At 57.7% G+C, this 27,038-nt stretch overlaps 1 protein-coding gene across 1 annotated transcript in view; it reads right to left on the bottom strand.

The window, feature by feature from the left end:
• Window positions 1-27,038, bottom strand: part of MYO15A (myosin XVA) — an 85,190-nt gene that overhangs the window by 38,698 nt on the left and 19,454 nt on the right. Inside the window, exons 15-37 of the mRNA XM_034783623.1 lie at window positions 26,365-26,488; window positions 24,210-24,305; window positions 23,681-23,812; window positions 22,001-22,126; window positions 21,725-21,802; window positions 20,099-20,253; window positions 19,573-19,618; window positions 18,078-18,202; window positions 17,604-17,721; window positions 13,894-14,069; window positions 12,934-13,035; window positions 10,202-10,326; window positions 9,208-9,338; window positions 7,792-7,887; window positions 6,820-7,055; window positions 6,119-6,297; window positions 5,407-5,479; window positions 4,672-4,863; window positions 3,875-4,044; window positions 3,347-3,441; window positions 2,258-2,378; window positions 800-891; window positions 229-381 (exon numbers count right to left, since the gene is read on the bottom strand). Of these exons, the coding sequence (XP_034639514.1) occupies window positions 229-381; window positions 800-891; window positions 2,258-2,378; window positions 3,347-3,441; window positions 3,875-4,044; window positions 4,672-4,863; window positions 5,407-5,479; window positions 6,119-6,297; window positions 6,820-7,055; window positions 7,792-7,887; window positions 9,208-9,338; window positions 10,202-10,326; window positions 12,934-13,035; window positions 13,894-14,069; window positions 17,604-17,721; window positions 18,078-18,202; window positions 19,573-19,618; window positions 20,099-20,253; window positions 21,725-21,802; window positions 22,001-22,126; window positions 23,681-23,812; window positions 24,210-24,305; window positions 26,365-26,488 (2,941 nt within the window). The remainder of the gene's footprint in view (window positions 1-228; window positions 382-799; window positions 892-2,257; window positions 2,379-3,346; window positions 3,442-3,874; window positions 4,045-4,671; window positions 4,864-5,406; window positions 5,480-6,118; window positions 6,298-6,819; window positions 7,056-7,791; window positions 7,888-9,207; window positions 9,339-10,201; window positions 10,327-12,933; window positions 13,036-13,893; window positions 14,070-17,603; window positions 17,722-18,077; window positions 18,203-19,572; window positions 19,619-20,098; window positions 20,254-21,724; window positions 21,803-22,000; window positions 22,127-23,680; window positions 23,813-24,209; window positions 24,306-26,364; window positions 26,489-27,038) is intronic.

Raw genomic sequence — 27,038 nt, forward strand, 5'->3', positions numbered from 1 at the left:
CTGTTCTACTCCTCACCGGGGCTGGGTTGGGCTCATTAGACCTCAGGGAAAGGTGATAAAAGGGCCGGCATCCAGATGTAATGTCCTAGAAGTCAATCCCTTGTCTGCTTGTCTTGACACTCCCAGCGGAGAAAAGGGATTTTAGGGCCATATGGTTAACTTCTTGCTCTGAACGCAGGCTGGGTGTGTTCCCATCCCCCCCAGCAGGGGCACATGAGACAGACCCACCTGCGGCGGCAGTGCCGTGCCGGGCGCGCTCTGGACTGTGCTGGGGGCTCGGTCGGCAGGTCTGGGGCTGGTGGCTTGGGAGGCGTTGGGGGAGACTGTGCCGTCCACCTGCTGCTGCTGCAGAGCCGTCGCCTGCCTGGTGATCTGACAAGCCTGCGCCACCGAAATGAGGGAGCGGGCGTGAGCACAGGCTGCGCGCTGCCCCATGGCCGGATTCCACCGCATCCTCAGACACCCCCTCGCTCATCCCCGGTGCTCCCACAGGGCAGGACAGAGATGTGAACCAGTGGCCAGGCCCCCTTCCTCCAAGGCTGCCCCAAATCTCCAGCACCAACCACATTCCGCTTGGGATGGGAGGGGAGTGTTAAACCCTGAGTCCTTGTGGCCTGTCATCTCTACCGCCCCTTAGTGCCTGGGGCCTCTGCCCGCCCCAGCGCCCCAGTCGCTTTCCCGGGCAGGGATCTGACACATTTTGAACTAGGGCACTAGAATCGGCAAGGGAAAATCCCCACGGCTCCTGCAGTACTGACATGCTGCTGCGAGTGCTTTACACCTCGGCGCTGCCCCTTACTGTGCCCCCCAAGTCCCCGGCCCCACTGACCCGGAGCAGGGCCTGCTGCTTGATGTGGTCGCGCTGAGGCACCAAGCTGGGCTCCTGCAAACCTGCAAATGCAAAGAGGAGGGAGCTGGGATGAAACCAGAAACGGAAGCGCTTGCCAAAGGCCGGCGGATAGAGCTGCTGCCTGGGTATGCGCAGAGAAGGGGGCAGTCCAGCAAACGCGGGAGCCTGGAAGTGTGCACACAGCCTCGCTGGGGCTCAGATACCACGGTGACGGGTGTAGGGCATGGACCTGGAGAGGACAGAGTGGCTGGGAAAGCGGGGACAGGGTGCGCAGCCCAGGGACAGGGGAGCGCCTTGCATTGCTCTCACCTGACCCCTCTAGACCGTGGCTTCAAAGGGAGCCCTCTCCACCCTTCCTTGGCTGAAGGCCCCACGCTGGTTCACAGCGCTGCCACCCCTTACTAGCCGGGGCTGGATCCTGTCTGTACCGTGTGCCGAGGAGCCGCGTTTTCTGCAGCAGGACGGTTCGCTCACGACCCATCCGACCGTCCTGGGTGCAGCAATACGGGCCTGTTGCTCCCAGAGGCGCCTGCGTTCTGGGCACCACCCCTCTTCGTGGGAGGGATACAGGAATGCCTTTGGCTGGCAGGCTGAGATCTCCACACACCCCACTGAAGCCCCCCCCATTACTCCAGTCCCAGCCTTCAGCCAATCACCTCAAAGCTGGGGGTGGAGTGGGGTCGTGGGTAGTTAAGACTCATTTCAAGCCTCAGAAGGGGAAGGCCCCATGGTCATTGAGCCAGCCAGCCCCACTGAAATCAGGTGGGACGGAAGGGGCTAGACTCGCCTTCCTAGTGATTACAACTTCCCTGAGGAAATCTGGCCCTAGCGTACCCCTATAGCTTCTCTCGGCGCTGAGGTAGCCACCCCTAGGTGTGTTCAGAGTCCCCTAACACAAGCAGCCCTCCGCTCACAGGCACAGGGCAAGCAGTCTCCCTGCAGCTCCTTCTGGCCACAGATCTCACACATCCACACACCTGACCTCGCCCTTCCCAGCTGTGCGACCTAGTGGATAGGACACTGGACTGAGACTTAGACCTGGGTTCAAGTTCCGGCTCTGCTCTGCCACTGCTTTGCTGAATGACTTTTGGCGAGTCACTTCCCCTCCCATGCCTCAGTTTCCCCATCTGTATAATGGGGACAGTGATCCTGCCCTCCTGTGTAAAGCGAGTTAGATCCATGGATGAAAAGTGCTAGGCATGAGCTAGGTATTATGATTATTATGATCATCATTCCCACTGTGTAGATGGGGAAACTGAGGCCCAGAGCAGGGCAGTGACTTGCCTAAGGTCACCCAGCAGGCCAGTGGCAGAGCTGGGAATAGAGCCCAGGAGCCTTGCACCTTGCAGAGTCCTGCTCTGGCAGGCATTGCCCTGTGCAAGGCCAGGAGGCTCTGCCCACACTCACCAGTCTGCTGGGGCATCTCCATGGGTGCTCTGGCACTGCCTTGGTCCACATTGCTGCCCCCACCTCCTACTCGGCCTCCTCCTTTCATCTTCCGGGAGACAGCAGCCGGCTTCTCCAAGTCCTGGCACGGGAGAGAGGCGGGAACAGAGCAAACAAAGGTTCGAGGGTGGCAGGGGCGGGAGCCTCGGTGGCAGGCTGGAAAGTGATCCCAGCCACGGCAGACGAGTGCCAGGGAACATCCAGGCCAGGGAGATCGAGTGACAGCTCCTTCCCCACTAACGCTGCAATCGCAATGGACAGGTAAGGAGCCAAAAGCCAATACAGCTGGGGGGTCGTAACAACTGAGGTTTCATGCCTCCTAGCTTCTCCCGGGGTAACTCGTCCCCATGCCCCCATTCGGGGAGCCCACCTAATGGTTCTGCCTAGATGAGGGTGATGGCTCCATCTGGCCCTCTCAACTGCAATGTAACTGATCCCCTTCCCGGGGCCTGCCACCTGGCACAGCACAAGAGACAAGAATAAACTCCAGTAACATAATAGCGGGTGACGTTTATACAGCAGCTTTCATGCCACTCCCAAAGGGCCACCCCTGCTATGGAAATGCAGCCACCTCTGGGGTGGGAAGGGAAGTGGGAGAACAGAGGCCACCCAGCTCGGATTCTCACCAAAGAGCTGTGGGATCATGGGGGCCCACGCAGGTGCTTAAGTGCCAGAGACTTAAAGCTGCAGTGCTTCCAACCTGGTGCTTAAGCCATTCGGCAGAGACAGCAGATTAAACCCGCCAGCCTTGCTGACACTGGGCAGGGGGCCTGGCTAGCAAACATAGACTCTGCTGCCCCGTGAATCTAGCCCCAAAGAGTTTTCTGCTGTGGTTCGTTTCCTTCTTACACCCAAGCGCCTAAGGGTCCCGGGGGGAAACTGCTGCAGTTAAGACAGGGACTCCCTTGATCCATCTATGGTCCTTGCCTGGGCCCCATTTCCCTAGTCGCTGGGCCCCTCACAGTCCTTAATGACACCCCCGTGAAGTAGGGCCGGGCTCCCAAGCCCCAGCTGTCCTTCCTCTCATTCCCAACAGGGAACTGTCCTTACCCCATTCCCATAGGACAGGACCGGGTCAAACAGACTGTCCAGGTAACGATCCAACCCCTTGTGTGTTCGAGCTTCGCTGACGGTGTCGGAATCTGCTGGCGGGGTCACAACAGGCAGAGGAAGAGTTAGCCGAAGAGGACGGTGTTGGCTGACTAGTGCCTCCTGCTTCCAAACGCTTCCCGGGTTCATGGGCTAATGGCCCGTAACCGCGAAACTCCCTGCACTCCAGAGTCTATAGCTGGATAATTCCATGGCCATGGTGACATTAACATCTCTGCAGGTTAAAGCGGGGGTGACCAAATCTCATGCTTCAGGGCATCGGGTCAGGAGGGCCCTCAAACCCCCCTCCCCTACAGAGACCAGGAGTGGTCAGGTGCATTATGGGAAGGGTTGCCTTTTTCTAAAGCCCCAGGCCAAGATGATTTTGAGCTGGATCCGGAAGTGAATGGGAGTTGCACTGCTCTGTCCGTGGAAAGAGGGGCCCAGTCTGGGGGGAGAAGGCTGCAGGAAGGCGAGTTTGACTCTTACCACGACTGTAATATCCATCTGAGTCAGGGGTGTTTGGAGGCGGCAGAGTGGGGGCCTTTGTGAGTGGGGGAGCCGGGACTTCCTCGTCCGAATCCAAGCCTTGTCCGAATACTCTACAGAGAAAAAACGGGGGGGAGGCATAAAGAGGGAACAGCTGTTTAATCTCCACCCTTCATTGCTTTCTCTTCATCTGCTGGTGACTGCAGGTGGCTGCTGGCATCATCGCGGCTGGAGACGCGCTGAGATGGAGACCCTGCATGCAGCCGGCTCTGAGGCAGGGCTAGGCTGAGGGTCTGGCAGTGGGCGCTCGTCCCACCCTGCCCAAACACTCCGGATCTCGCAAGAGTTCTGCCCTTCCAGGCGCCTAAGATCAAAGCGAGCCAGTGGCCCTGCTGTGATAAGATCCCAGCTGTTCCTGGCTCCCAGTCCTATGCTCCGCTCCCTCCAGAGGCCACACCTCCCTCCAGAGGCCACACCCCCTCTTCTGACCACGCCTCCTTCTGATGGCCACACCTCACGCCTCTCAGAAAGCATTTGCAGGGCATGCAATGGTACGTATATTGCACACTATGCAGCTGAATGATCCGGAGCTTCAAAGGGGCCCAGCGCTCTGGTCGCTGTCCCTTTAAAAGCAGAGCTGCTGTGAAGGGCATCCAGATGCTCCAAGCGGCTCTGGAATAGGTCTGCACATTGGGGATCTGGGGTTCTGACCTCCCCCACAGCCGCTGGGAGCTCATGGGCCCCCGGGCCCGGCCAGGCTCTCCCCTCTAGGCTACTCAGCATCCCCGGATACCTACGTGCTGGCGGTGCTGCTGCCCTTGTCCACCCCCTCTGAAGCGACGATGAAATAAGATTTCTGCTTGGGGAAGCCCCTGGGCAGCTCCAGGTCGGAAATGAGGTCCAGGATGTAATCGTGGCCAGCCAGCTCGGCCCACTGGGCGCCATCCTTCATGGAGATGGACCAGCCCCTCCAGCCTTCCGTCAGCCCCCTGCCGGCAAAGCACAGCGTCTGAGCCAGGAGAGTGCACTCCTGAGGGGGGACGCAGCGAGGAGGAGACAGAGTAGGCCCAGGGCAGGCCTTCATAGGGGGAGCCCTGCCTGCTCAACCCCACCACTAGGCCAGGCCCTGGCCCTGGCCCTCCATGCATCGAGACCCAGCAGCAGACCCCCAACACGCACCCACAGCTGCTGAAACAGAACCAGGGCCCACCAGTTCCACAGCCAGCAGCTGCTGCGATAGACCACGGCCCTGCTCGGGAAGGGCTCATTGCTTTGCGCCCGAGGGGCTGCGTATGGCTAGAGGTGGGGCCTGAACCAGCCCCCTCGGGCCCCAGATCCGTATGCACACTGCCCATTGGGACTCCGGATCCAAATTGTGTAGCGTTAGCTAGTCACTGCTTCTTACTTGACTAGAGAGCCGCAGCCTAGCCGGCTCTGCCTAGCACAGCGTGGGCCAAGGGCTTCCACAGACAGATCCATGGGGCAGGTGGTCGGGACGCCGGCCATCCCCAGCAGGGCCAAAGCCCCCCTACCTGTGCTTCAGCACGTCCCCTGCCAGCTCCTCCCCTGTGCTCCAGGAATGGATGGGGCAGGAGAAGTAGTCACCTGAGAAGTTAAGAGCAGACGGTCAAATCGCTGCATGTTACCGAGCAGCCGAACCCCAGCCCCGACCCACGCACCCCCCACCTGGAGTCTGTTTGGGTACGTGGGGCAGTGAGCGCACACTGGCAAAACTGCCCCCGGGGCTGGGCAGGGAAAGAAGGGCCTGGGGAAGGGATGGACACAGAGGATGGTTAAGGCTAAATGAGGGCTGGGGTGCACTCAAATATTGGACTCCCCCAAATTACTGTGCCCCCACTCCCTCACCCCCCATCCCATTTTCCCCTTGCACATCGCTTCCCAGTCTGCCTCTGCCTCTCAGTCCCGATCTCCCCTGCAAGCGCAGCGGCCCAGCCACCAGCCTCCCTGTTTCCCCCATGCCCCCGCACTCTGGGGCCGGTTCCCCAAGATCCTGGCTTTATCCACCCCCAAGAGCCCAGACTCTGGGCCACGTTCTGTCTTCACTAACCCCCGTGAGCCCCCACTGAGCCATGGGGGTGTGCGCGGGGTGCCAGCCAGGCCCACCAGCGTCTGGCCCACCAGGGCAGTGGCATCACCTCTCCCTGCAGCCGCCCTCAATCCCCCTGACTCCTCCAGGCTGAGTCTTGACCCAAGGCCCCTGGGTTCGTCCCAGAGGCCCCTCACCGTTGAAGCAGTAGACGTCCAAGGCCATGCTTGCTCTCTGCCTGTTGGCTGTCCACTCAAGCAGCGACGGTGGGTAGGCCCGGGCCGCCTCAGGGCCAAGCTGGGACCTCAGCATGGCCTGCATCAGCTTGTGCTGGCACACCGGCTTGTAGCCATCAAAGGCGTAGTCGGAAACAAACCTGCACAGGAAGGATGGACGCCGTGGGAGGGGGCTGGGCCAGCAGGACACGCATCTGCACAATGGAGCAGGACCCAACCTCCTTTGACTTTCACTGACTCGCGCTCTCCAGGCAACGCCCCGGGTCACCTGGAAGCCCTGATGGAGCCGCGAGGCAGGGGCATGTCTCCGGCTGCGCATCCAACAGCCCCAACCTTTCCAGGTGCTGATGGAATACCCTGCGCTTAGTGTGAGTGCTGATGTCTCCCCCTAGAGGCCAGCCCAGGGATTACAATAGCCTACTGCTGCCGCACAGCTAAAGGAGTTCCTGCTTTAGCTCAAGGGGTACAAGCCAGAGGTTTTGGGGTGGAGGGTTGCAGGTTTGAGCCCTGCGGAGGAGCTGTATGTGCGGATGCCCTTGATTCCCATAGGGTTCGCTGGCAGCTAAGGGGGCTAGAAAGAGCCCAAGACTGGGACCATCAGAGGGATGTTCAGCCCTGTCCTATGGGCTCCCTCACGACCTCTTCCCAGCCCCAGTGCTTACTTGAGCAGGTGTTTCTCCAGGCCGGCAGAGGGGGCAAAGCCACTGAGGCAGGCGGCCAGGAGGAGCCAGCCCCGCTCCTCGTTGTTGACGTTGGTGTTGCGCCACACCTGGTTAGCGATCTGAGCCAGGATCTCGTCCCGCAGGCCCGGCGCCCAGAGCCCCTTCTGCACGATGTAGTTCCCAAACAGGCTCTCCGGGGTGCCGCCGAGGTGCGGGTCGCCCATGAAGCGCAGAATCTACCACCGGGAGAGGGGCCAGGAGATGTGGGATACCGAGCAACGGTCAGAAACCTCTCCTTCCCTTCCCCCAACACAGACAGGCCTCCCCCCTCTTTCCAGGGGCGCCCCCGGACATTTTTCTCCTGGGAGGCATCATCCCATCTCCATGGAGCCATCCGCGCTGCAGCTGCTGGTCCCAGCGCCTGCCTTTGTGCCCAGCCTGCCCTGGTGCAGTGTCACTCCCCATCCCTGAGAGGGGACAGGGCTGGCAGAGCACTGGTGCAGGAGCTAGCCCTCCTCCTGAAGAGCTCCCTGTCCCAGCCCCACCACCCTGGGCTCTGAGTGGGCTGGTTTCACCCCTTTGGAGATGGTGGGTCAAGATCTTTAGCATCACCCGTCATGGGCGCTGGGCTGGTGCTGGAGAAGCCACGAGGTCCCATAGCAATGCTGTGAACTCCTGGTGGTCTTTTTTTCTCCATCCCGGCTGAAAGGCCCCTCTGAGCATGTGCCTATGGCCAGGTCAGCAGAGTCAGGCCAGGGATCAGGGGCTGGAGGCAGGACCTGAGGGGGCATCCCAGGCCTCCAGCCCAAACTGATTTATGGACTTATGCCCATTAGCCATGAATCCTCCCACCCCTTGGCTGGACGGAGGCTTGCTCCCTTCCCTCTGCAATCCCCAGGCCGCAAGGAGACGCTCTGGACAAACCAGAGGCCTTGGGGATGAGGTCAGGAGATGCTGTGAACACCAACCTACCAGTTTGAACAGACTGAGCGCTTCCTGCACCAGCTCCTCCTCCAGCTGGGTCAGCGGGGACGCCAGTGGCGCGGTGAGCATCCCGAACAACGGCTCCTGCGGGGCAGAGGACAGGCGCATTGAACTCCGCTGCGGGGCTTCGGCAAAGCTCAGGCTATGGGCAGCCATGAAGGCCAACGATGGGCAAGGCCCATTGAAAGGTCCTGGCTGGAACGATCATTGGTGACTAAAGGAACGTTACAAAATCCCCCAGCACCGAGCCCGGCGCGTTCAGCTGGGAAGTGAGGGAGGTAGGGCAGCATCCCGCTGTAGAGATACAGAACGATCTGTCAGACAGCAGCCCCACGCGGGCGCACACCACTTCCACGAGACAGGCACAGGCCAAATGCCGAGCGAGGGGCCGTATTCTGCTCTCAGACGCAGATAGAATGACCAGACAGCAAGTATGAAAAATCGGGACAAAGTATGGGGGGGTAACAGGCACCTATATAAGAAACATCCCCAAATATCGGGACTGTCCCTATAAAATCAGGACATCTGGTCACCCTAGACGCAGAGTGACTCCATCACTCCAGGAGCAGCACGGAGAGCAGGACCCAGCCCCTGGGCACCAGCAGATGCTGTGCACAATCTCCTGGGAAGAGAAGCGTGTGAGTGAGAATTTGATGATGACAAGATCTTCCGGACAAAAATGCAAACGTCTGCCCGTGGATTGTGGCATCCTGCTGCATGTGTGAGACCCGAATGACACGCCGGACTAGAACAAAGCCAGCTCGGATCCTGGCCCGGGCTGAGTGAAACCCAGAAGGCACATGGCACGCACAGGTCAGGGACGTTGATTCGGTGATCAAAGGGGAGCCAGTGGCACAGAGAAGCATGCTTCCTTTCTCCAGTCGTCTGATTTTTTCTCAACCGAGTCCCTTTAAGCTCAGGCCCATTCACAGACGCTACAATCTGCCTGGAGGGAGCCCCTTGCATCCAAGCCTCAGCATCCTCTAGGCTCATTGACCCGGTGCTCAGCATGTCACAGGATCAGGCCCCTCCTAACTTCCCTGGGAGGTCAGTAAGCACCATCAGCCTCGTTTTGCAGCTGGGGAAAGCACGGGTAAGTAACTCGCCCAAGGTCACTCGGCGAGTCAGTGGCAGAGGCGGGAAGAGACTCCAGCAGTCCTGACTCCCAGGCCCCTGCTGTAACCACGTAACACTCCCTCCCTGAGCTGGAGGAGAGCCCTGGAGTTTGAACTCCCAGCACACTCTCTAACTCCCAGAGGATTGACTCCCTCCCAGAGACAGGAATAGAACCCAGGTGTCCTGGCGTCCGGTCCCAGCTAACTACTGAGTGTCCCTCCCTTCTTACACTGCCCGTTCTTTCGAGGGCGCGGAGTGGCTCAGGGGGCTGCTTGGTGCCGCCCTTACCTGGAAGTGGACCCGCACATACTTGGCCATGGGGTAGTTGTTGATGTCGAGTGGCAGGGTGAGCCGGGAGTCCGTTTGCAGTTTGGGCGCAGGGACCAGAACGACGCACTGAGCATTCACCGGCTTGTGAGCTGGGGGAGAACAGAGGCACCAGGAGTCAGTGGGGTCGGGAGGAGGAGAGGCTCCAGCCCCTGCCACTGGCTTAGGGAATAAAGGTGGGCAACAAACAGAAGCTCCCTGGGGGGTGTCAGCCTGGGATCCTTCGGCTCCAGGGCAGGGCAGAATCAAACCCACATTGGTGCAGCCAGGAGGCTGGGCTGAGCTCCTTCTGGGGGCAGGGCAGAGACAGCACTCGCTGACTCTCTCTGGAGACGCCTAGACCAACGTGGCCCAACTAAACCTCACAGTATTCCAGGGGGAAACTGAGACCCAGAGGCCAGTGACAGAACTGGGAATAGAACTCAGGCATCCTGAACCCCGTCCCGTGCTCTAACCACTAGACAGCTCTGCCTAGGATCGAGTGTGGTTGGCCCCCTGCCCTGCTGCCTCCTCTCTGGGAAGAGGTCCCTCTAATTGCCAACTTGGTCATGATAACAGCTTCCATCTCTAGCTGGTTTTTCTCCCTGAGGGTCCCAAGGCATTTAACAGGCTGGGGGACAGGTCCTTTTTCTCCACTGCACCCTCGTGACTCCCATGGGGTGCTAGGGGTGCAGTAGTTGGCTAGAATTTGACCCCCCCTTAGATTTAGGGAGCTCCTCACCTACCACTGCAGGGCAACCACCTCTGGGGTGGAGTCTGGCATCTGAGCTGCACAAGAGCAGGCAGACGCTGAGCAGGGCAGTCTTGGGTGAACACCCCTATGGGATCAGGGTGTCTCTATGGGACAGAGACAGGAGGCCGGTGGTGGTGAAGGTGACTTTGCTAGTGGCTTGGATCCCCTGTGGACCGTTCCCAGCTGCTCCAACCCAGCCCTGTGTGGGAAATGAGCGCTTACCTGCCGCCAGCTCCAGCAGCCCCGCCAACTCAGCGGGGACTTCCAGGTGCGTTACATCCACCACCTCCCTCTTGGTCAGCTCCTGAGAGCAGAGCACAGAGACACCCGTCGCCGTCCATGCTCTCCTCCAGCGCTGAGCGGGAGCACTGGAGGATCTAACAGGCTCCCCCCGCGTCACCTCTCCAGGTCCAATCCCCTGTGCGGGGGAAGCGCAGGTTGGGCTCCCAGAACCCAGCCGCAGCAGGGCCCAGAGATGGAGAGACGGCCACCTGCTTCGCTCAGCCGGGCCCTGAGCTCTTCCACCATCCCAGCCAAGCATAGGGATGAGGGTGAGTCCAGCTGACGTGGGCAACAGCAGAACGTGACCCAGAACTGTTCCAGTGGGCAGCTACCGTAACCCCACCCCCAGCCCACGCACACCTCACCCACCACACAGCCCAGCAGGGACACACACACACACACACACACACACACACTGAGTGGCACTGGCATGCATCCTCCACAGACGTCCAACGTGTGCCCTCTACCCGCATCAGCATGCATCCATCACACCCACACACCAGTGCACTCATGCACCCGCCACGGCATGTGCTACACACACACTTCACACGTCCACGCACCAGCATGCGCGCACTTGAGCCCACCCGGCATTACCTGCTCAGCCTTTTTCTTCTCCTCTTCCGCCCGCCTGCGAGCCTCCTCCTTCCTCTGAAACCAGAGCACATTGGCACGTGGAGAGCAGCAGCGACACACACCCAGCCGGCTGCTGTGCGAATGGCTCCGGTTGCCTGGGCCGGGTCGCTTGCCCGCTAGGAATCTGGCCGGGATGGGAGGGGCGCGGGAGGATGACGCGGGAATGAAGCCAAACCAGCGGGATCAGAGTTCTGTACCGCGAGGTACAGCAGGCTGGGCTGGTGGCCTGACAGCACATGGACACGCATGACCTGGAGGGGCTCCCCTGTTGCCAGCACCCCCTCGGCAGAGCGGTGAGGGGGAGCCCAGCGTTGGGATAGCAGGGGGGGCAGGTTGTATTGGGAGTGGGCATCAGCAGAGCTGGGTGCGGGAAGGGTGCCCAGCCCCTGCCTGCACCACACCTGGCTCTATCCTCTCCCTCTCCTGAGCGCTCGGATCCACCCTGGCGAAAGGCAGCAGGAGACCAGCCAAGGGGTCCATCGGTATCAGAAGACAGCCCGGTGCCCCCTGGGAGTGGGCACCAGGATCCCTCCTGCACATGCACAGAGGCTGCCCCTACCTCCCCTGGGCTCGTCCCGTTGCCCTGCTAGGCTGGGCTGGACGCTGTGGCTGGTTACTCACTGCGTCCTCGCCATCCAGCTGGAACCGGACGCTCTTCATGGGCCCCGACTGGCTCCCGGGGGCCCAGTGCTGCTACTGCTGCCGGGCCTGGGGCAGGGGATGTGCCAGTCCCTGCACAGCTGGCCGGGGCGGGACTCGCCGCTTTGAGGCTGCTCTGTTTGTTTGCCTACAGAGCTGGCTAAGCCAGGGCTTAACCCATCCTCCTGCGCCGGCACTCGGGTGCCTGGCCCGGATCCCTGCCCCCAGCACAGCCGCCAGAGAGTCTCTGCTCTGAACTGGGAGCACTGGGGGCCAGATGGTGAGGAGGGAGCCAGGGGCAGGGCTGGGCATTGGCACTGGCAAGGCAAGTGGCCACTGGGGGCTTCTCACCCTGGGGGAGCGTCTCATATGCTCGGCAGCTCCCAGCCCTCCATCCTTCCCTTAGGCATGGGGGTCAGGCACAGCTGGCTCTGTGCCCCCACTGCAGGCTACCCAGAGCTTCCCGAGTCCCCAGCCAGCAGGGGAACACACACCCCAGCCAGCACCACAGGGAAGAAGATCAGACGCCCCTGACAGCGGACCAGGAGCATCCAGGATGCTCTGAGTTCCAGCAGTTGGCTCGGGCCCACCGGATCCTGCCCTGGCCATGGGACTGGGCTCCCGGAGTCCAAGATCTGAACGCCATTCCCTCTGCAATCTCACATCCCTCCAGGGGCTTCTGGGCACGTGCCAGCATCGGGATCTCACTCCTCTTAGGCAGACCAGTTCCTGGCCCATGGGACAGCCAGTCCATGCCCCTGTGTTGGCGGGGCAGGGAGCAGACACACTTTTTCACTCTAGTCAGGTTTGGGTGAATTGGGTCAATGTCGGTGTCTCCCACACGTCTGGTCAGAGTCACACCCGCTGTGCACAATGACACAGCGTCGCTGGCCCTGTGCAAAGCGACTGTCACTAACACCAGCCCTGTGTGGCACAGGCCCATAGCATCCAGACCGTTTGACTGCACCATCGCCACACAGCGCAGGAGCCAGGACACGACAGGGGATGGATCACTCGATAAATTGCCCTGTTCTCACACTCCCTCTGGGGCATCTGGCGCCGGCCACCATCGGAAGACGGGATCCTGGGCTAGACGGACCATTGGTCTGACCCAGCTTGGCCGTTCTTATGTCCTTACTTCTGCCTGGGCGACTGGTAACGACACCCCTACACTAAACACACTGGATTTTCTGGGTGACTTTGGTGCTACGGAACAAGCTAGAGACAAGTACAGACAGTGCAAGCTTCTGCCAGTTCCCCTCAACCCTGACCTGCTGTTCCACCCCTGAGCCCCCCACAGTTCTGCTGTTGCCCCTTAGTCCTGACCAACGGAGCTCCCTGCGATACAGGCCCACGGCACATTGCACGACCCCCTCCCCTCCCCTGCCATTCCGCCGCACCAGCCGCTTGCTCTCACCTTGAGGTACCTCCTGCGATTCACGTACATGTGCACCAGGGACCTGAATTTGATCAGACTCTTCCTCAGCCGCTTGTACCTCTGCCTGCAGGGGACAGCAACCCCGTGGTTAGTGGGGGAGGTGGAAGTCTCTATGCCGGGCCCCGTACACGGATCCCAGCCCAGGGGGAAGACCCCTGGCACTGCCCAAGAAGCTCAGCGTTGGGAAGGTGGGACGTCAGGCACAGGGAAGGGACTCTGGGCTCTGCCTGACCAGCACTGGCCATAAGTGCGTGACACCGGAGTGCTCCCATGGCACCGAATCAGCCTGTCCCCGGTCTGCTGCCCGATGCTCCCAGTCCAGCTCCCTGTCCTCTCCTCCCCTCCCCAACTTCTGGCTGGAATGGTTAGGGAGAGAACAGAGATTTTCAGCCCATCCTCTAATGACGGTCGGCAGCCTGGCTCGCTTGCAGGTGCCCCGCTGGTTTGGACTCTACCCCGAGGATTCTACATACATGGAACATGTAGGCTGAGGGCCCGAGCCAAACCCCACTGATGTTGATGGGAATCTTGCCTTTGGATCAGGTCCTCGGGAGTGGGGGTTGCCGTGGGGTGAAAGGTCATGCCTGCTCCATAGGCCCTGACACTAGGGGAACGGGGGCAGATTCTCCCCGCCCCCCCCGTGTTTCGTTTTGGAACGTGCCCCCAATAGTCTATGCTCTGCCCATTGAAACGGTTTGGCTTTGCCTGGATCCTGCCTGATCCCAAAGCTCGGCGTAGGGCCACTTGAAACTCAGCCCAGGGGCGCCCCGATAGTCTTGGGGCCTTGCTGTGGGCTTTGGCCCAGCCTTGTCCCCCAGTAGCTCGTCCCCGCGGCCCTTCCCAAGCAGGAGAGTGAGCGGCTGGCTGGGCCCCTGCGCGGCAGGGCAGAGCGGCACCCCGGCGGTGCCCCGCCCCCCAGCACCTGGCCAGGTAGCCCCGGGACTGGCTTTGGAGGAGGACGATCTTGCGGCGCAGCGAGCGGAAGCGTTTCTTGATGAAGAAGGCGCGGGCGTAGTGCTGCAGGGTGAGCGCTGCCCGGTGCAGGGCACGGTCCCGCTTGCTCTCCAGCAGCTGGTACAGGTGCTCCTTCATGAACAGCTGGCAGCAGGGAGAGAGACAAAAGGTATCAGCGCCCACCGCTGCGGGAGGCAGCTTCTAACCAGCTCACCCACCTGCCCAAAGGACACCAGCCAGGGTGGGGCTGATCCTGCTCCTGCCCCAGCAGCTCCCACTGACCTCCAGGGGAACTCGGCTCCTCGCGCCAGGGGCCTGGCCCAAAGCTTGTGGGAGGGAATGGAAAGACTCTGGTTGATTTCAGCGGGGTCTGGGGCAGGCTCTGTGCGAATTAGCAAAGTAGGGTTGGGAAGGGTTTGGCTTAACCCTCTGCCCTGCGTGAGCTGCATGCAGATGGCCACAGGACATCTCGTTATCCCACTCTGCGGCGGGGCTGCATAGCAAGACAACCGAGTCTGGAAGCCAAGGGGTTGATAACACAGGGACACATGGCTGTACGGTCGGGCACCACAGGGGTGGCCCAGGGCATCCGAGATGCAGGTGTTCGAGCCAGGGAGGCGCTCGTCAGTTTCCATCCCGCGGCAGGTCGGTGCGGGAGGAGAATGTGGCCTAGTGGACCCCCCACCCATGAGCCCAGCAAGCCCAGCTCCCTGGCTGTGCTTAGCTGAGGTCACCCAGCTAGGGCTCTCCTTGGCACACCAGGGGCTCCCCTCGCCTTCGAAAGTTTTGCCCGCCAGTGACCCTCCCTGTGGGCGAGGAGAGCTGGCCACTCAGCCCCTTAGCGCCGCTCCTTGAGAGCGCGGCTATGGGAGAGAGGGTGCATCCCCCAGGCGAGTGTGCACTGCTTCCACAGCAGCCTGGGGGCCCAAGTTCTGACCCCCCCTCGTGTAATCAGGGCACCAGGGGGCCAGTTTGGCAGCAGGATTGCAGGCCAAGAGTACAGTTACCATGCAGGGTGCCAGCAGTGCCCGCTGCCAGCCCGTGTCCCTTTAATGCCAGCTGTAATCACCCTTGCTATGACAACGTCTGTTTCCAACTCCCAACATGTCTGGCTATCAAAGAGGCCGTGGACACTACAGCAAAGGGCACGTCTGAATTTCCCCATCGTGATCAGAGCCGACAGACCATCACACACCGATGATACGGGCCCTAGCACCACCCGGGGATAAACCACTGGGCCCCACAGGCGGGGTGTTTCTAGGGGACTATAGTGCTATAAGACACGGGGACAAAGACCCAGGGACTGAATCCCCAGAGATATGCAGACACTCTAAAAAAAGCACTGCACACAACACAAAGTCTGCGGTTTCTGGGCTCAGCCATAGCAAATGGCTCCCACAGGAAACCCACCTGAAACAGGGGAATGTTTGGGGATTCCAGGACCACCCTGGAGGCAGCAGAGACAATAACCCCCCCGCCCAGCACTGGAGACGGCAGCAGACTTGGTCTGTGTAACGCATGAATGATCTGGGGAGGGGGGAGCCCACTGCTTTGTTCAGCTCACAGCACAATGGGGCTCTGAGCCCGACTGAGCCCTCTGGGTGCTTCCAAAGAACCAGGAATAACGAACGCCAGCAATGACAGCTCATTCGCGGTGCCGTCAGCACCTGAGGGACCTCAGGCCCGTTTCCACGCAAGGATTTCAGCCGGGATTGGAGCATGTCTGGCGATGACACAAGATGCTCCCGCTCTCTTGCCAATTTCAGCCCTGCCTGGGAGGACACACATCCCCTGATTGGCTGCCTTCCCCACTGCCCCACCTCCTGGGGAAGGGCAGCCAATCGCAGCTCCCGCAGATGCAGGCAGAACTCCCCCGTTGCTCTGGCCCATGAACAAAGAGGAGTTTTTTGGGTAGGGCTGAGCTGTTGGGTTCTTTTTGCTTCCTCCTGCCCCTCCCTCCTATGAGCACTGGGTCCGTTTGCTCCCTGCTCTTCCCCTTCCCCCCCGGCCCTCTCGATCCTTGCTACACCAGGGCTGAAAAGCGGGATGGTGAGGAGTCCCTGCACCTGCACGTGAGGCTGCGGGTTGTGGGGGCAGAGTTGATGTGGGGCTGGGGGAGGAACAGAGAATTCATTCATTAGAATTTGGGGTTGGGGAGAAGCTGGAAGTTCTGCACCATCAAGCAACAGCAAGAGCTTCTGTAGCAGAGCCAAAACCACTTTACTGGGTACACGAATTGTCCCAAATACCCCGGGGCGGGGAGAAGGGGGATATCACACACTGTAACTGCCCCACACGCACCCCGGGGGGGGGAGCAGGGGGAGATCACACACTGTAACTGCCCCACACGCACCCCGGGGGTGGGGGAGATCACACACTGTAACTGCCCCACACGCACCCCGGGGAGGGGGCAGGGGCCAATCACACACTGTAACTGCCCACATGCACCCTGGAGGGGATAGGGGGAGATCACACATTGTAACTGACCCACCAGCACCCTGGAGGGGATAGGGGGAGATCACACATTGTAACTGACCCACCAGCACCCGGAGGTGGGGAGTAGGGGGAGATCACACACAGTAACTCCCCCACACACACCATGGGCGGGGAGGGGGAGATCACACACAGTAACTGCCCCACACACATAGGGAATTCAAAAATCAAAGCCAAATCAAAAACATAATATAATATTTTTTTTAAATCTCATAATATTGGGGCCAATCACATGATAGTTGGGGGGTCTGACTCATGCTTTTTGAACTTCTGGGGTTGGCGATACTGACTTCTGGCGTGGTTTAGCACCCTTCTTCCAGGAGGCCTCTGGCAGGCAAGAACTGATGAGATTCCTACAAACGAGTGTTGCACAGTCTGGGCTGGATTATTATTATAATGAGCATTATTATTATTTGTATGGCGGTAGCATGTAGGAGTTCCAGTCAGAGACCAAGACCCCACTGTATCAACACAGAACCACACACAGCCCCTGCCCCAAAGAGCTTCCAATCTAAGCTGAAGACACAAGACAACAGATGGACGCAGACAGACAGACAGGACAGCCCCAGGAAATATCGTGAGGGTTAGAGTTTAATTTCCATAGCGTGCACGTGCTAAAAGTGCACGTGCAATAGTGCGCACGGTGTTGCCAGGACGGCACAGGCAAGCAGGTAAGCGTTCGTGCGGAGAACCAACTCTGCACACCAGGGGCCACTGGTGAGTGCAGTTACTTGATTCACAAGTGCAGTGCCACGTGCAAGCAGGGCACGCCGTTCCGTGGGCATGGCTGCACGTGCCCGCTGTGTGGGCGCAACTGAAAATGTGACCTCAGGCCCGTCATTACGGTTTGGGATTTTGCTCTGTTTGCAGGCGTTGACCCTAACAGTCCACCAACCTTGACAAATGTCGCCCGGCCGCCTCAGCCCCTCCCTGGAGTGGCTGGTTCATGCAGGGGAACCTTCAGAGGTAGCGTCCCCTGCCAGTCCCTGCAAACAGACCGTGTGGCCCACAGGATACAAAATGGTGCCGGGTTCCCCCAGGCTGAGACATCATCCCATTCCCAGCCAGCCATAAGCCCTCACCATGGGCAGAATCCATACAGCACCCTGCCCTTGATTTCCCTTCCCCGGTCCAGGCTACTCAGACACTCTTGGCCATGGTCAACGGGAAAGGCAACAGCCGTACCTTGCTGACTCCAATGCAGTACATGGTGGGACTCACAGCACATAGCTTCTTCAGCACCTCCACGCAGCTCACACCATCGGGGGTGATGCCAGGCCGGATGTCTATGAGGCACCTGTACCTAGAGAGCCCCGGAAGCACAGTTAATGCATGAGACCCAGAGACTCAAGTCAAGTCAAACCCTCTTGAGTAATTCCACCCACATCAGAGCCAAGAACAGGGCCCAGAACAGAAATCCGGGAGACATGCTCCCTGGTACTCATTTAAATTAGAGAGGGAGGAGACCTGTTAGGAGCCGTCTGCAGGCGGGGGGGTGGAAACTGGATTGCTCTCTACAGTGCGTTCCCCCTGTGTGGAATCTACCTTGCCCTCCCTTCCCACCACTCCGTCTGCTCGAGCTCACTCTTGGGAAATGCCCCTTCCCACCCCCATCCCAAAGCTTCTCAGTCTGGAATCTGCAACTCCAGGCAGCAGCACCTGTCGATGAAGATCTGGAAGGGGATGCGAACCGGGAAGCCCTCTTTGCGGATGCGGATGGTCTCGAGGATTCCAGAGTACCGGAGCTGGCTGCTGACAATGTCCGCCTCGAAGACAGCGGGCTCCTGTGCAAGGGGAAAGGCGGCGGGGGGGCTTTAATCGCCTGTTCGAGCCAAAGGGGGATCGGGCAGTGGGGACCAGACAACTCGTGAGTGAAGCAGGAGCGAGGAAGACAGGGCTGGTGGCTGCGTGGGGACAATGCAGCATCCTCGGCGCTTCGAGTCAGCAAAGCACTCAAACACACGCTCAACTCCAGGCCACTGACTTCGGCGGGACCTAAAGCTACACATTTCCTTAAGAGCTTTGCTGAGTCAGAGGCTAGGTGCAGGGAGCGTCACTGTCTGGGGAGAGGTCTGGGGGAGAAGAAGGCAGTGAGGAGGCGGAATCTCTTGCATACGAGACAGCATGGCTAGCGCATCGCATTCCTGATGTTATTGAAATGCTTTTGTGCAACTCATCTGCTTGCAAACCTCCTGCTACCAGCAACTCAAGCCGGATCTCCAAGGGGATTCTCCTCTCTGGACAGGGCTCTTTCGCCTCACTCTTTGTGACAAAGCGTCAAGCAGCACGTTTGCCAAGAGCTTATATCTGCTCAGCTGTGACAAATGCTATTCCAGGAACAAAGTGGTTGGTGCCACCCCGGCCGGATGTGTCTTAAGCGGCCAAATGCGCAGTCTGTGTGGTGATATTAAGGCTTATAGGCTCTCACAATTCCAGCCTCTAGAGGGCGATGTGATTACACACACTTGAGCAGGCTGGAGATTCCAGCCAGCCGAGGGCAGTTGGACACACATTGCGTGAGGCCAGAGACACACCTCAATGCAGCGCGTTATCGGCTCTCTGGCCCAGCAGCCGGCTCTTCTCTCAAAGGAAGCTGGGAGGGTAACCAGGAAAGGGAGTGGGTAAAGAGCAGGAAGTGTGTTTGCTTGAGAGCAAACAAGCCAGACAATGGATGAGGTCCCGTCTCGGTGCATTGTCTCCCTTTGTTCAATGAGACAGCTGCAGGCCAGACATCTCACCAAACGGCCTTTGGAGCAATGGGATCCAGGCTGGGGAACAGTGTCACTGGAGCTGCCCAGTGCACTGCAGGCCGCGTGGCACAGAACTGAAAGGCACTGGGCTACCAGCAACCGCCTCCTTTTACAGCCCCCTCCCACTGTGACCCCAGCCAGGGTTGGGCGCACTTATCGCAATGCCCATACGGGACACCCATGCCTTACTCCCTGTGCTAAGAAGAAGCAGGATCTAGTGGGTAAAGCCCAGGGCTGAGACTCAGAAACTGCAGCTTCCATTCCCGGACCCCGCCACCGGCTCACAGGGTGGCCTTGGGCATGTCACTTTGGCCCCCGTTTTGTCAATGAGACGTGCCCTTGGCACTGCTAACCCTACATCCGGCCCCCAACACCACCACCCCAGCCGCGTGGCGCGTTCTTACCTTCTTGTTGTTGGGTTTGAGGCAGCGGACGAAGAACGGGTTGCACCTGAATCGGAGAGAGAGACACGTTTATCCGCTGGGGGAGCTGAGACCAAGGAACCCACGAGCTTGGAGGCCACAGGGCTTCCCGGGAAGGGCTGCGAGGTCTCTGCTGCACACGGCGACCGTGAAAACAAGCCGAGTAGCTGACCAGCTGTCTTCCCCAACGATCATTCTGGGCACGTCAGCCACGCCGGCAGGGATTTTCCAAGGCACCTAACTCCCCTAGGCCCCGTGAGAGTCCTAGCTTCTGGTTCTGGAGACCAGTGTATTGCAACTATGTGGTTACAATGTCCTGGAAAGATCCCTTCCTTCCGTGTTCCAGACCAGGACTCTGTGGGGCGACTCTTTGGGCAGGTCTATACCCCACTCCGGAATGTGGAACGATGAGGAGCTGCCGGATCTTTCCCACCAGCCCGTTTTCCCCCCCCACCCCCCTGAATAGGCAATTTCTGAATCTGTTTCTTTAAGCTCCCTGCTCACTCACCTCTCCATCTTCTCCACCAAGTCCAGGAGTGACTGCTGGAATTTAGCTGCCACCGTCGGTGCTTTATACCGCCGGGTGACTGTGCTGTTCTTCCCCATCATGGTCCTCTGCTGGGCCACCAACTGGGCATGGCCGAAGAAGAGGTTGGCCACCACCTTGGAAGGGAGGGGTGTGGTTAAAAAGCAGGATGGAATAGAGCTCGGTTGAGATGTTTTCTGTGGTGTTGCCTAGTGGATAGAGCACTGGACTGGGACTCAAGAGGCCTGGATTGATTCCCAGCTCTGCCACTGGCCTGCTGGGTGATCCTAGGCAAGTCACTGCCTCACTCTGTGCCTCAGTTTCCCCATCTGTACAATGGGCATAATCATACTGACCTCCTCTGTGAAGCTCTTTGAGATCTACTGATGATAAGAGCTAGGGGTTATTATTGTTCGTTATGTCCACAGTGTATCCTCAGAGGGTTTAACGCTTAAGGCACAGGAATGGGAGTCAGGACTCCTGGGTTCTTTTCCCAGACCTGTCACTGACTTACTGTGTGATCCTGGGCAAGTCACCTCCCTGCTCTGTGCCTCAGTTTCCGCACCTACAAGATGGGATCACCCACACTGTGTCCTCATGGGACGCCGGGAAGCTTATTTGTTTTTTGTCACGTGATCTGTCTGAGATACTCAGACCAAAGGCGCTATGGAAGAGCAAAATGCTATTGGCCAAGTTAGCTGGAGGGAGATAGGGCAAGTGTGTCAGGAATGAGTGGAGTTCAGTGGTTGTTAAAGTATTTGTCTCTAGCATCTGCATATGAGAAGTCTTCAAAATCCTAGAGTGGCCTCGTCTGTTACATTTGATCCACCCTGCCCAGGAGCACGGTCTTGGGGGAAGGTGGTACATTTACAAACCACGTTGGCCAGCTTGCCAGGTGGATTAACAAGTGCCCATAGGTTGGCAGGTGTATCCGTGTTCTGGGTTACGCACAGACCTCTCTAGTGCCAAGTCCACTCATATCCACACAAGCTTCTTGAATGGACTTCAGCAGCTGGACAAATTCCTGGGAAACCTATTATAGAGACCGATCCTGCCCCAAACCCCCGGGAAGAAGGAGGTGACATCACAGGCCTTCTCTAGCTCCGATTTCCATGGCAGCCAGGACTTGCATTGATTGGCAGAGAGCAAGCTAAACAAATACTGCCCAGAGGCATGACAGAGTTCCAAGGGGGGGAATCACATGGCAGCCCCGTGAACACTGGAGGAGCTAATTACGTTCACTGCAGTCACTGCTCTGAGTGGGAAAGGGAGTCCCGCCAGTGGCAGTACATGTAACAATAACACCCAGCTCTTCTCATCCGTAGACCTCGACGCACTTTACAAAGGTCAGTATCGTATGGGGACACCGAGGTCCAGAGAGAAGTCTATTCCTGATAGGCCAGAGACAGAGCTGGGACTAGAATCCTGATCGCCTGACTCCAGTCCACTGCTCTGTCTAGTAGGTCACACTGCCTCTTATAGAAAATGCAATCCTGCTGTACCATCCCATCAGGCAACCCCCAGATCCATCGCTAGCGCCCTCCCTGCCACTCTCCCAGCCAGCGCCGCCAGCAATGGCAGCAAAGAGAGGCCAGCGTGAACTCTTACTTTGGTTTTGCTGTTGACAAAAAGGTCCAGCACGTCCTGGCGAACTTGATCATAGTTTTTATCCAGGAACTTGTGCACCTGGAAAAATAAACAGATCCCTCCCCAGTTACTCAAACCCAGCGGGTATGACATGGAAGATCTAGAAATGAAGGGCCACTGGATTTGTGATTTACACCAGAGGATCTAGCGCTCGCTGGACAGCTGTGGGAAAGAGAGCCAGGCTGGCGGTTAAAGAGCACTGGTCCTACTCCGAATCCCAGTTCTCCAGCCACTCACCTGGTAGGTTACTTTGCCAGCAAAGTGTTTGATGGTGAACTCTGGGAGAGGCATCTTTGGTTTGGTGTATAATGCATTGGAGCCGTGGTGGTAATGACACTTCTGGAGGAAGGTATGGTCGGTGGCCTGGAAGTAGGAATAGGAGTGCGGGGTTAATTAGGCAACCTGTCTGCCTGCAGGCTACAGCCACAAGCAGGCAGCCTCACTGTTTCTAGCCAGCCTTTATCACTGTTTAACCAGCCCCCATGGACTGCTCTGCATCAGCAGGCAGCCAGATCGAGGACTGGATGATTATATGAGCCTTGGTAACACTTGTAGCCATTCATATTAACTTTGGGGTGGGAAAAAATTTCATGCTTCAGGGCATGTAAACTGATAGCCTGAAGTGTTAGGAAGGAACTTCTGATACCTGCACTCATCATCACCATGTTCAGCATTGGCCTACAGGTGAGGGGTATTACATCACAGGGAGCACTTGGCAGAGCTGGAAAAACATTTGGAATGAAACCTATAAGCAAATAAAACTCACCTGGATTTGGGGCAACAAGCTGGAAGGAGCACTTTCTAATGGCTAGAACACAGAACTCCGAGTCAGACGGTCGGATTTTGGGGATCTGTTCCCAGGTCTGCCACTGAATCACTGTGTGACCTCAAGCAAGTCACCTCACCGCTACATGTCTCAGTGTCCCCTCTTTCCTAGGGGGCTTAGGAGGTGTCATTTATTAACATCTGCAAAAGCTCTTTGAGATCCCTGGCTGGAAGCCACTCTAGACAATCTATGGCCACCTGGAACTTCCTGAACCTCTCCATGATGCACAGGGGTCCCCATGACCACTCACAACTCCACAGCAACACAGCAGCTGAGTTGCAGACCCTCCTGCTCGAAGGGTGTGTCTACACTGGAGTTAGCGTGTCATTTCTTGGGTAGACATGCCCTTAACAGCGTAGCCACCGCTGAATGGGCGATGGGAGAGACTAGCTGCTCCGAGTTCATTCCTAGGGTTTCAGACAGGATTGTACTCGGGAAGGTTAACTTGTCCCTCCCCTCATGCGGCCACAGCTACATTGCTATTTTTAGCATGCCAGCTCCGTCAGAGCTAGCGCAGGTATGGCTGCCTGAGCTGGAGATGTAATGGTGGACAGTGTGGACACAGCCTGAAAGCCAAACCCTCCTACCGTGCGAGCTAAGGGAGAATCTCATCCAGCAGCACAGGGTCTGTGACACACAGTTGTGCAACTCTGATTCCATCCAGTAGGGGGCCCTGGTGTGCGCACATGCACCCACGGAGAGGAAAGAATTCCTGTTTCAAGGCAGTTTTGCTCCAATCCTGCCCTTGCTCCAATTTATTTGCCCTGCTTGGCCACCTTCATCCCTGGTGGGGGGGACAGTGGAATTGCACCTGCTCACGCAGCAGCTCTGAATTTGAACCAATGCCTTTCGTGTGCCCATAGGAGGCCTCCAGGATCCCTCTCTAAAGCTAAGGTACACAAGGATCGGAGTATATAAATAAGGCTGTCTGCCTTTACAGAGATCAAGGCATCAGAATGAACCCAGGGACTGCATCTGCAGGAGCTAACGGCACTCGCCTCTCTGGTTAGCTTGCCATAATCACTTTTAAAAATGAACAGCATTTTGCCAATAAGCCACTGGCAACGCTGAGCCCTCTGCAGCGCCTCTACCTGAGGGAAGGAGCTCTGATCATCCAGGATCCTCAGAATCCCATGTGGCTTTTGAGCAATGAGATCGATGCAGGGCTGGTTGTCGCTGAAGGTGATTTCTTTCCACTCTATCTGTTCCCGGACGTACTCCTCCTGCAGGAAGCGTATGCAAGGTCACGCGGAAGCAAAAGGCCTCAGTGATTCGGGCTTAATCTGCCGGCTCATAGGTCTTTATTATGATTATTTGGCCTTGACATAGTTCTTACTAGGCAAACCTTTTCCAGAAGAACCCCCATTATCCAGAGGGCACAGGGATCAACCAAAGGCCTTCAAAGAATGAGGGGCGTCAAATAATCCTGGAGACTGCCCTGCTGGCTTTGAAGTAAGCTCTCGGGACTAGGAATGGTTGCACCCAGTGTAGCTTTCCCTGAGGGGTTGGTTTTTAGGAAGGGGGACCGGACTGTTCTCTCACTTGCAGGTTTGGCAGGTAGCGTGCACTGAAGCAAGAGGCCAGGCGCTACCCCAATTCCAACCAGCTTCCCCAGCTCACCTGCTCCTCCTTAAAGACGATCTTGTTGAAGAAGAATTGCAGATATTCGTTTGCATAATTGATACATAGCTGCTCGAAGCTGTTAAAGCTGAGGTCCTGTGGAAAATACACGCCCATGTAAAGCATGCCTGGAAGTGGGCGCAGCAGGGCTAAGGGATAGTGAATGAGCACAGCAAACTTTCACCCCCGGACCTAGAAGTTTAATCCTGGCTTTGCTCCAAACTGCAAATGCATTTGCCTGGGCCGCAGCCTTGTTCCCATCGGTGCTCAGCAGAGAAGGACCATGTAAAATGGCAACGTTGGACACAACCAGCTGCATCTCTCGAGGAGAGGCCCAGGACTGGAATAGCAAGGTCAGGGTTTGAGGGGCAAGCAGCAGAGGAGGCCCCATGAGAGGGAGAGAGGGGGATCAGGACTGAGAGGCACTGGACTGGAACAGCGAGACAGCCCAGGGCTGGCATAGGAAAGAATTGGATTGCATAGGTAGAGAATACTGACCTAGATGGTCTGATCGCGCCTGGTACCTCCTGTGTTCTTATGCATAGGAAGTTCACGGCGGGGGGGGGGGGGAAGGGGGGTTGGTGGGGGGGGGGAGCAGGGGCTCCGGAGCATGACAGCAGACAGAGCTAGAGATCAGGGCAGGCTGGGGTGGTGGGTGAGGATCAGCAGAGCTGGGGGTGGTGAGGCCAGAATACGCACAAACACCCCCGATTCTGGAGACATCAGTGCCTGGGGCCTGACAAACCGTTCAGGGGGGATTTGCTCTGCTGAGGATGGGAAGAAACTGGAAGTGGCAGCTTTGGGCCTAGACCTTAGTGAGCATCGTGCCCCAGGCGGCAAAACCATCCACGTCTCCAAACCATTCCTGGATTCTCTGCCGCTGGCGTGTTTACAGGACAACGAGGCATGTGTCGCCCAGGCCCGTACTGGATTAAAACCCACGAGGATGGAACCAGACGCATGTTAAACAGATCCACCGTTTTACAGTAAGACACCTCGGCTGTGACCCAACAGAGCAGCAATGATTTACACCAGCTGTGGATCTGGCCCTGAGTTGGGACTGTTTTGAGTGCACGGCTGCAAAGCGCAAAGCATGCAGGGAAACGCTGGCCAGGCTCCATGGAGGGCGAAGGGGGAGCCCTGGCCATTGATAACTCACAGGTGTCATTAGAAAATTGGTGAGTGAAACACCCTGGGGCCGCTAGCCCATGGGGGCTGCGGGGGTTGCGGCAGCATCAGAGATCAGGAGGGCGCATCTCAGGTCATGGATGGGATTCCTGTGAATCCCAGCGGGGAGTTGGGGGCAGGAGAGTTTAATTTATGGTTTGATCATTTCCATTCACAATGTCTTTTGTTTCTGACCCACAGTCCCAGTAAGTCACGCTGTGGCTCCCAATAGGTCACACTGGTGCCAGTACAAGTTGGTAACACACATTTGTACCACCAGAGCCTTCGGTGTCATCTGCTGAGCTCATGAGGCGCTGGATTCAGGCCTGGCCTGACCCGCGTTGGCTTCCGCGGGAGATGCCCATACGCACACCAAGGCTACCCTTAGTCCCACGTTACGATTCTCCTGATATGCTATAGCAGGGGTTGGCAACCTTTCAGAAGTGGTGGGCCAAGTCTTAGAATCATAGAATATCATAGAATATCAGGGTTGGAAGGGATCTCTGGAGGTCATCTAGTCCAACCCCGTGCTCAAAGCAGGACCAATCCCCAGACAGATTTTTGCCCCAGATCCCTAAATGGCCCCCTCAAGGATTGAACTCACAACCCTGGGTTTAGCAGGCCAATGCTCAAACCACTGAGCTAGCCCTCCCACCCATTATCTTCACTGAGTCATTTAAGGTTTTGCGTGCCGGTAATACATTTTAACGTTTTTAGAAGGTCTCTTTCTATATGTCTATAATATAGAACTAAACGATTGTTGTATGTAAAGTAAATAAGGTTTTTAAAACGTTTAAGAAGCTTCATTTAGAATTAAATTAAAATGCAGAGCCCCCCAGACCGGTGGCCAGGACCAGGGCAGTGTGAGTGCCACTGAAAACCAGCTCGCGTGCCGCCTTCGGCACCCGTGCCATAGGTTGCCTCCCCCTGTGCTATAGGAACATCAGGGATGGGCCAGCATTTCACATGCAGCCCTCTGCTTGCTCACCTCGAACCCATAGATATCCAGAATGGCTATGGAAAGCGCCTCCTTTTTAGGGTAGACCAGCTTGTTAATCCTGTCCGTGAGCCAGCTGAAGAGCAGGGAGTACAGGATCTTGGCAATGGCATCTCTGGGAAAAGGAGGAGACAAGCACAGCTGTTGGGATTCAGCGGAACATGTGGAAGGGGCTGCCAGATTGAGACCCTGTTGCTTTGGGAGTCTGGTCGCGCTCCCTCCCACCACCACCCCAGTCCCTCTGTCCCAGTCTGCCCTGGGCATGACCCAGCTGAAATCTGCCAGCCCCTCAGTAGCATTTTGAGCTACATGCATCAATAAAATGATCGAAATAGTTGGTGCATAGTGGAAAGTAACCAGATGGCCAGACCCCAAACCAAAGGATGTCTATTTCCACCTGGCGGCGTTGTAAAATTCTTCAGGCCAGATCCTCAGTGGGTGTGAATGGCCGGAGCTTCACTGAAGCCGAGAGAGTGACACTGATATACACCAGCTGAGGATCTGGCCCTACCTGATGGGTGGGTAACACATGATTCATTTTTTGCATCGTCCTAGAAAAAAGAGGGCACGTCAATTGTGTGCCTGGGCTGATAAATCTCCAGGGCAATTTTGCAAGGCTGAAAAAATATAGCACAAGTAAAACCAGGTTGTGCTCTGGGGCATTT

The sequence above is a fragment of the Trachemys scripta genome, chromosome 10, assembly GCF_013100865.1.
Source record: "Trachemys scripta elegans isolate TJP31775 chromosome 10, CAS_Tse_1.0, whole genome shotgun sequence".
Taxonomy (NCBI): Eukaryota; Metazoa; Chordata; order Testudines; family Emydidae; genus Trachemys; species Trachemys scripta.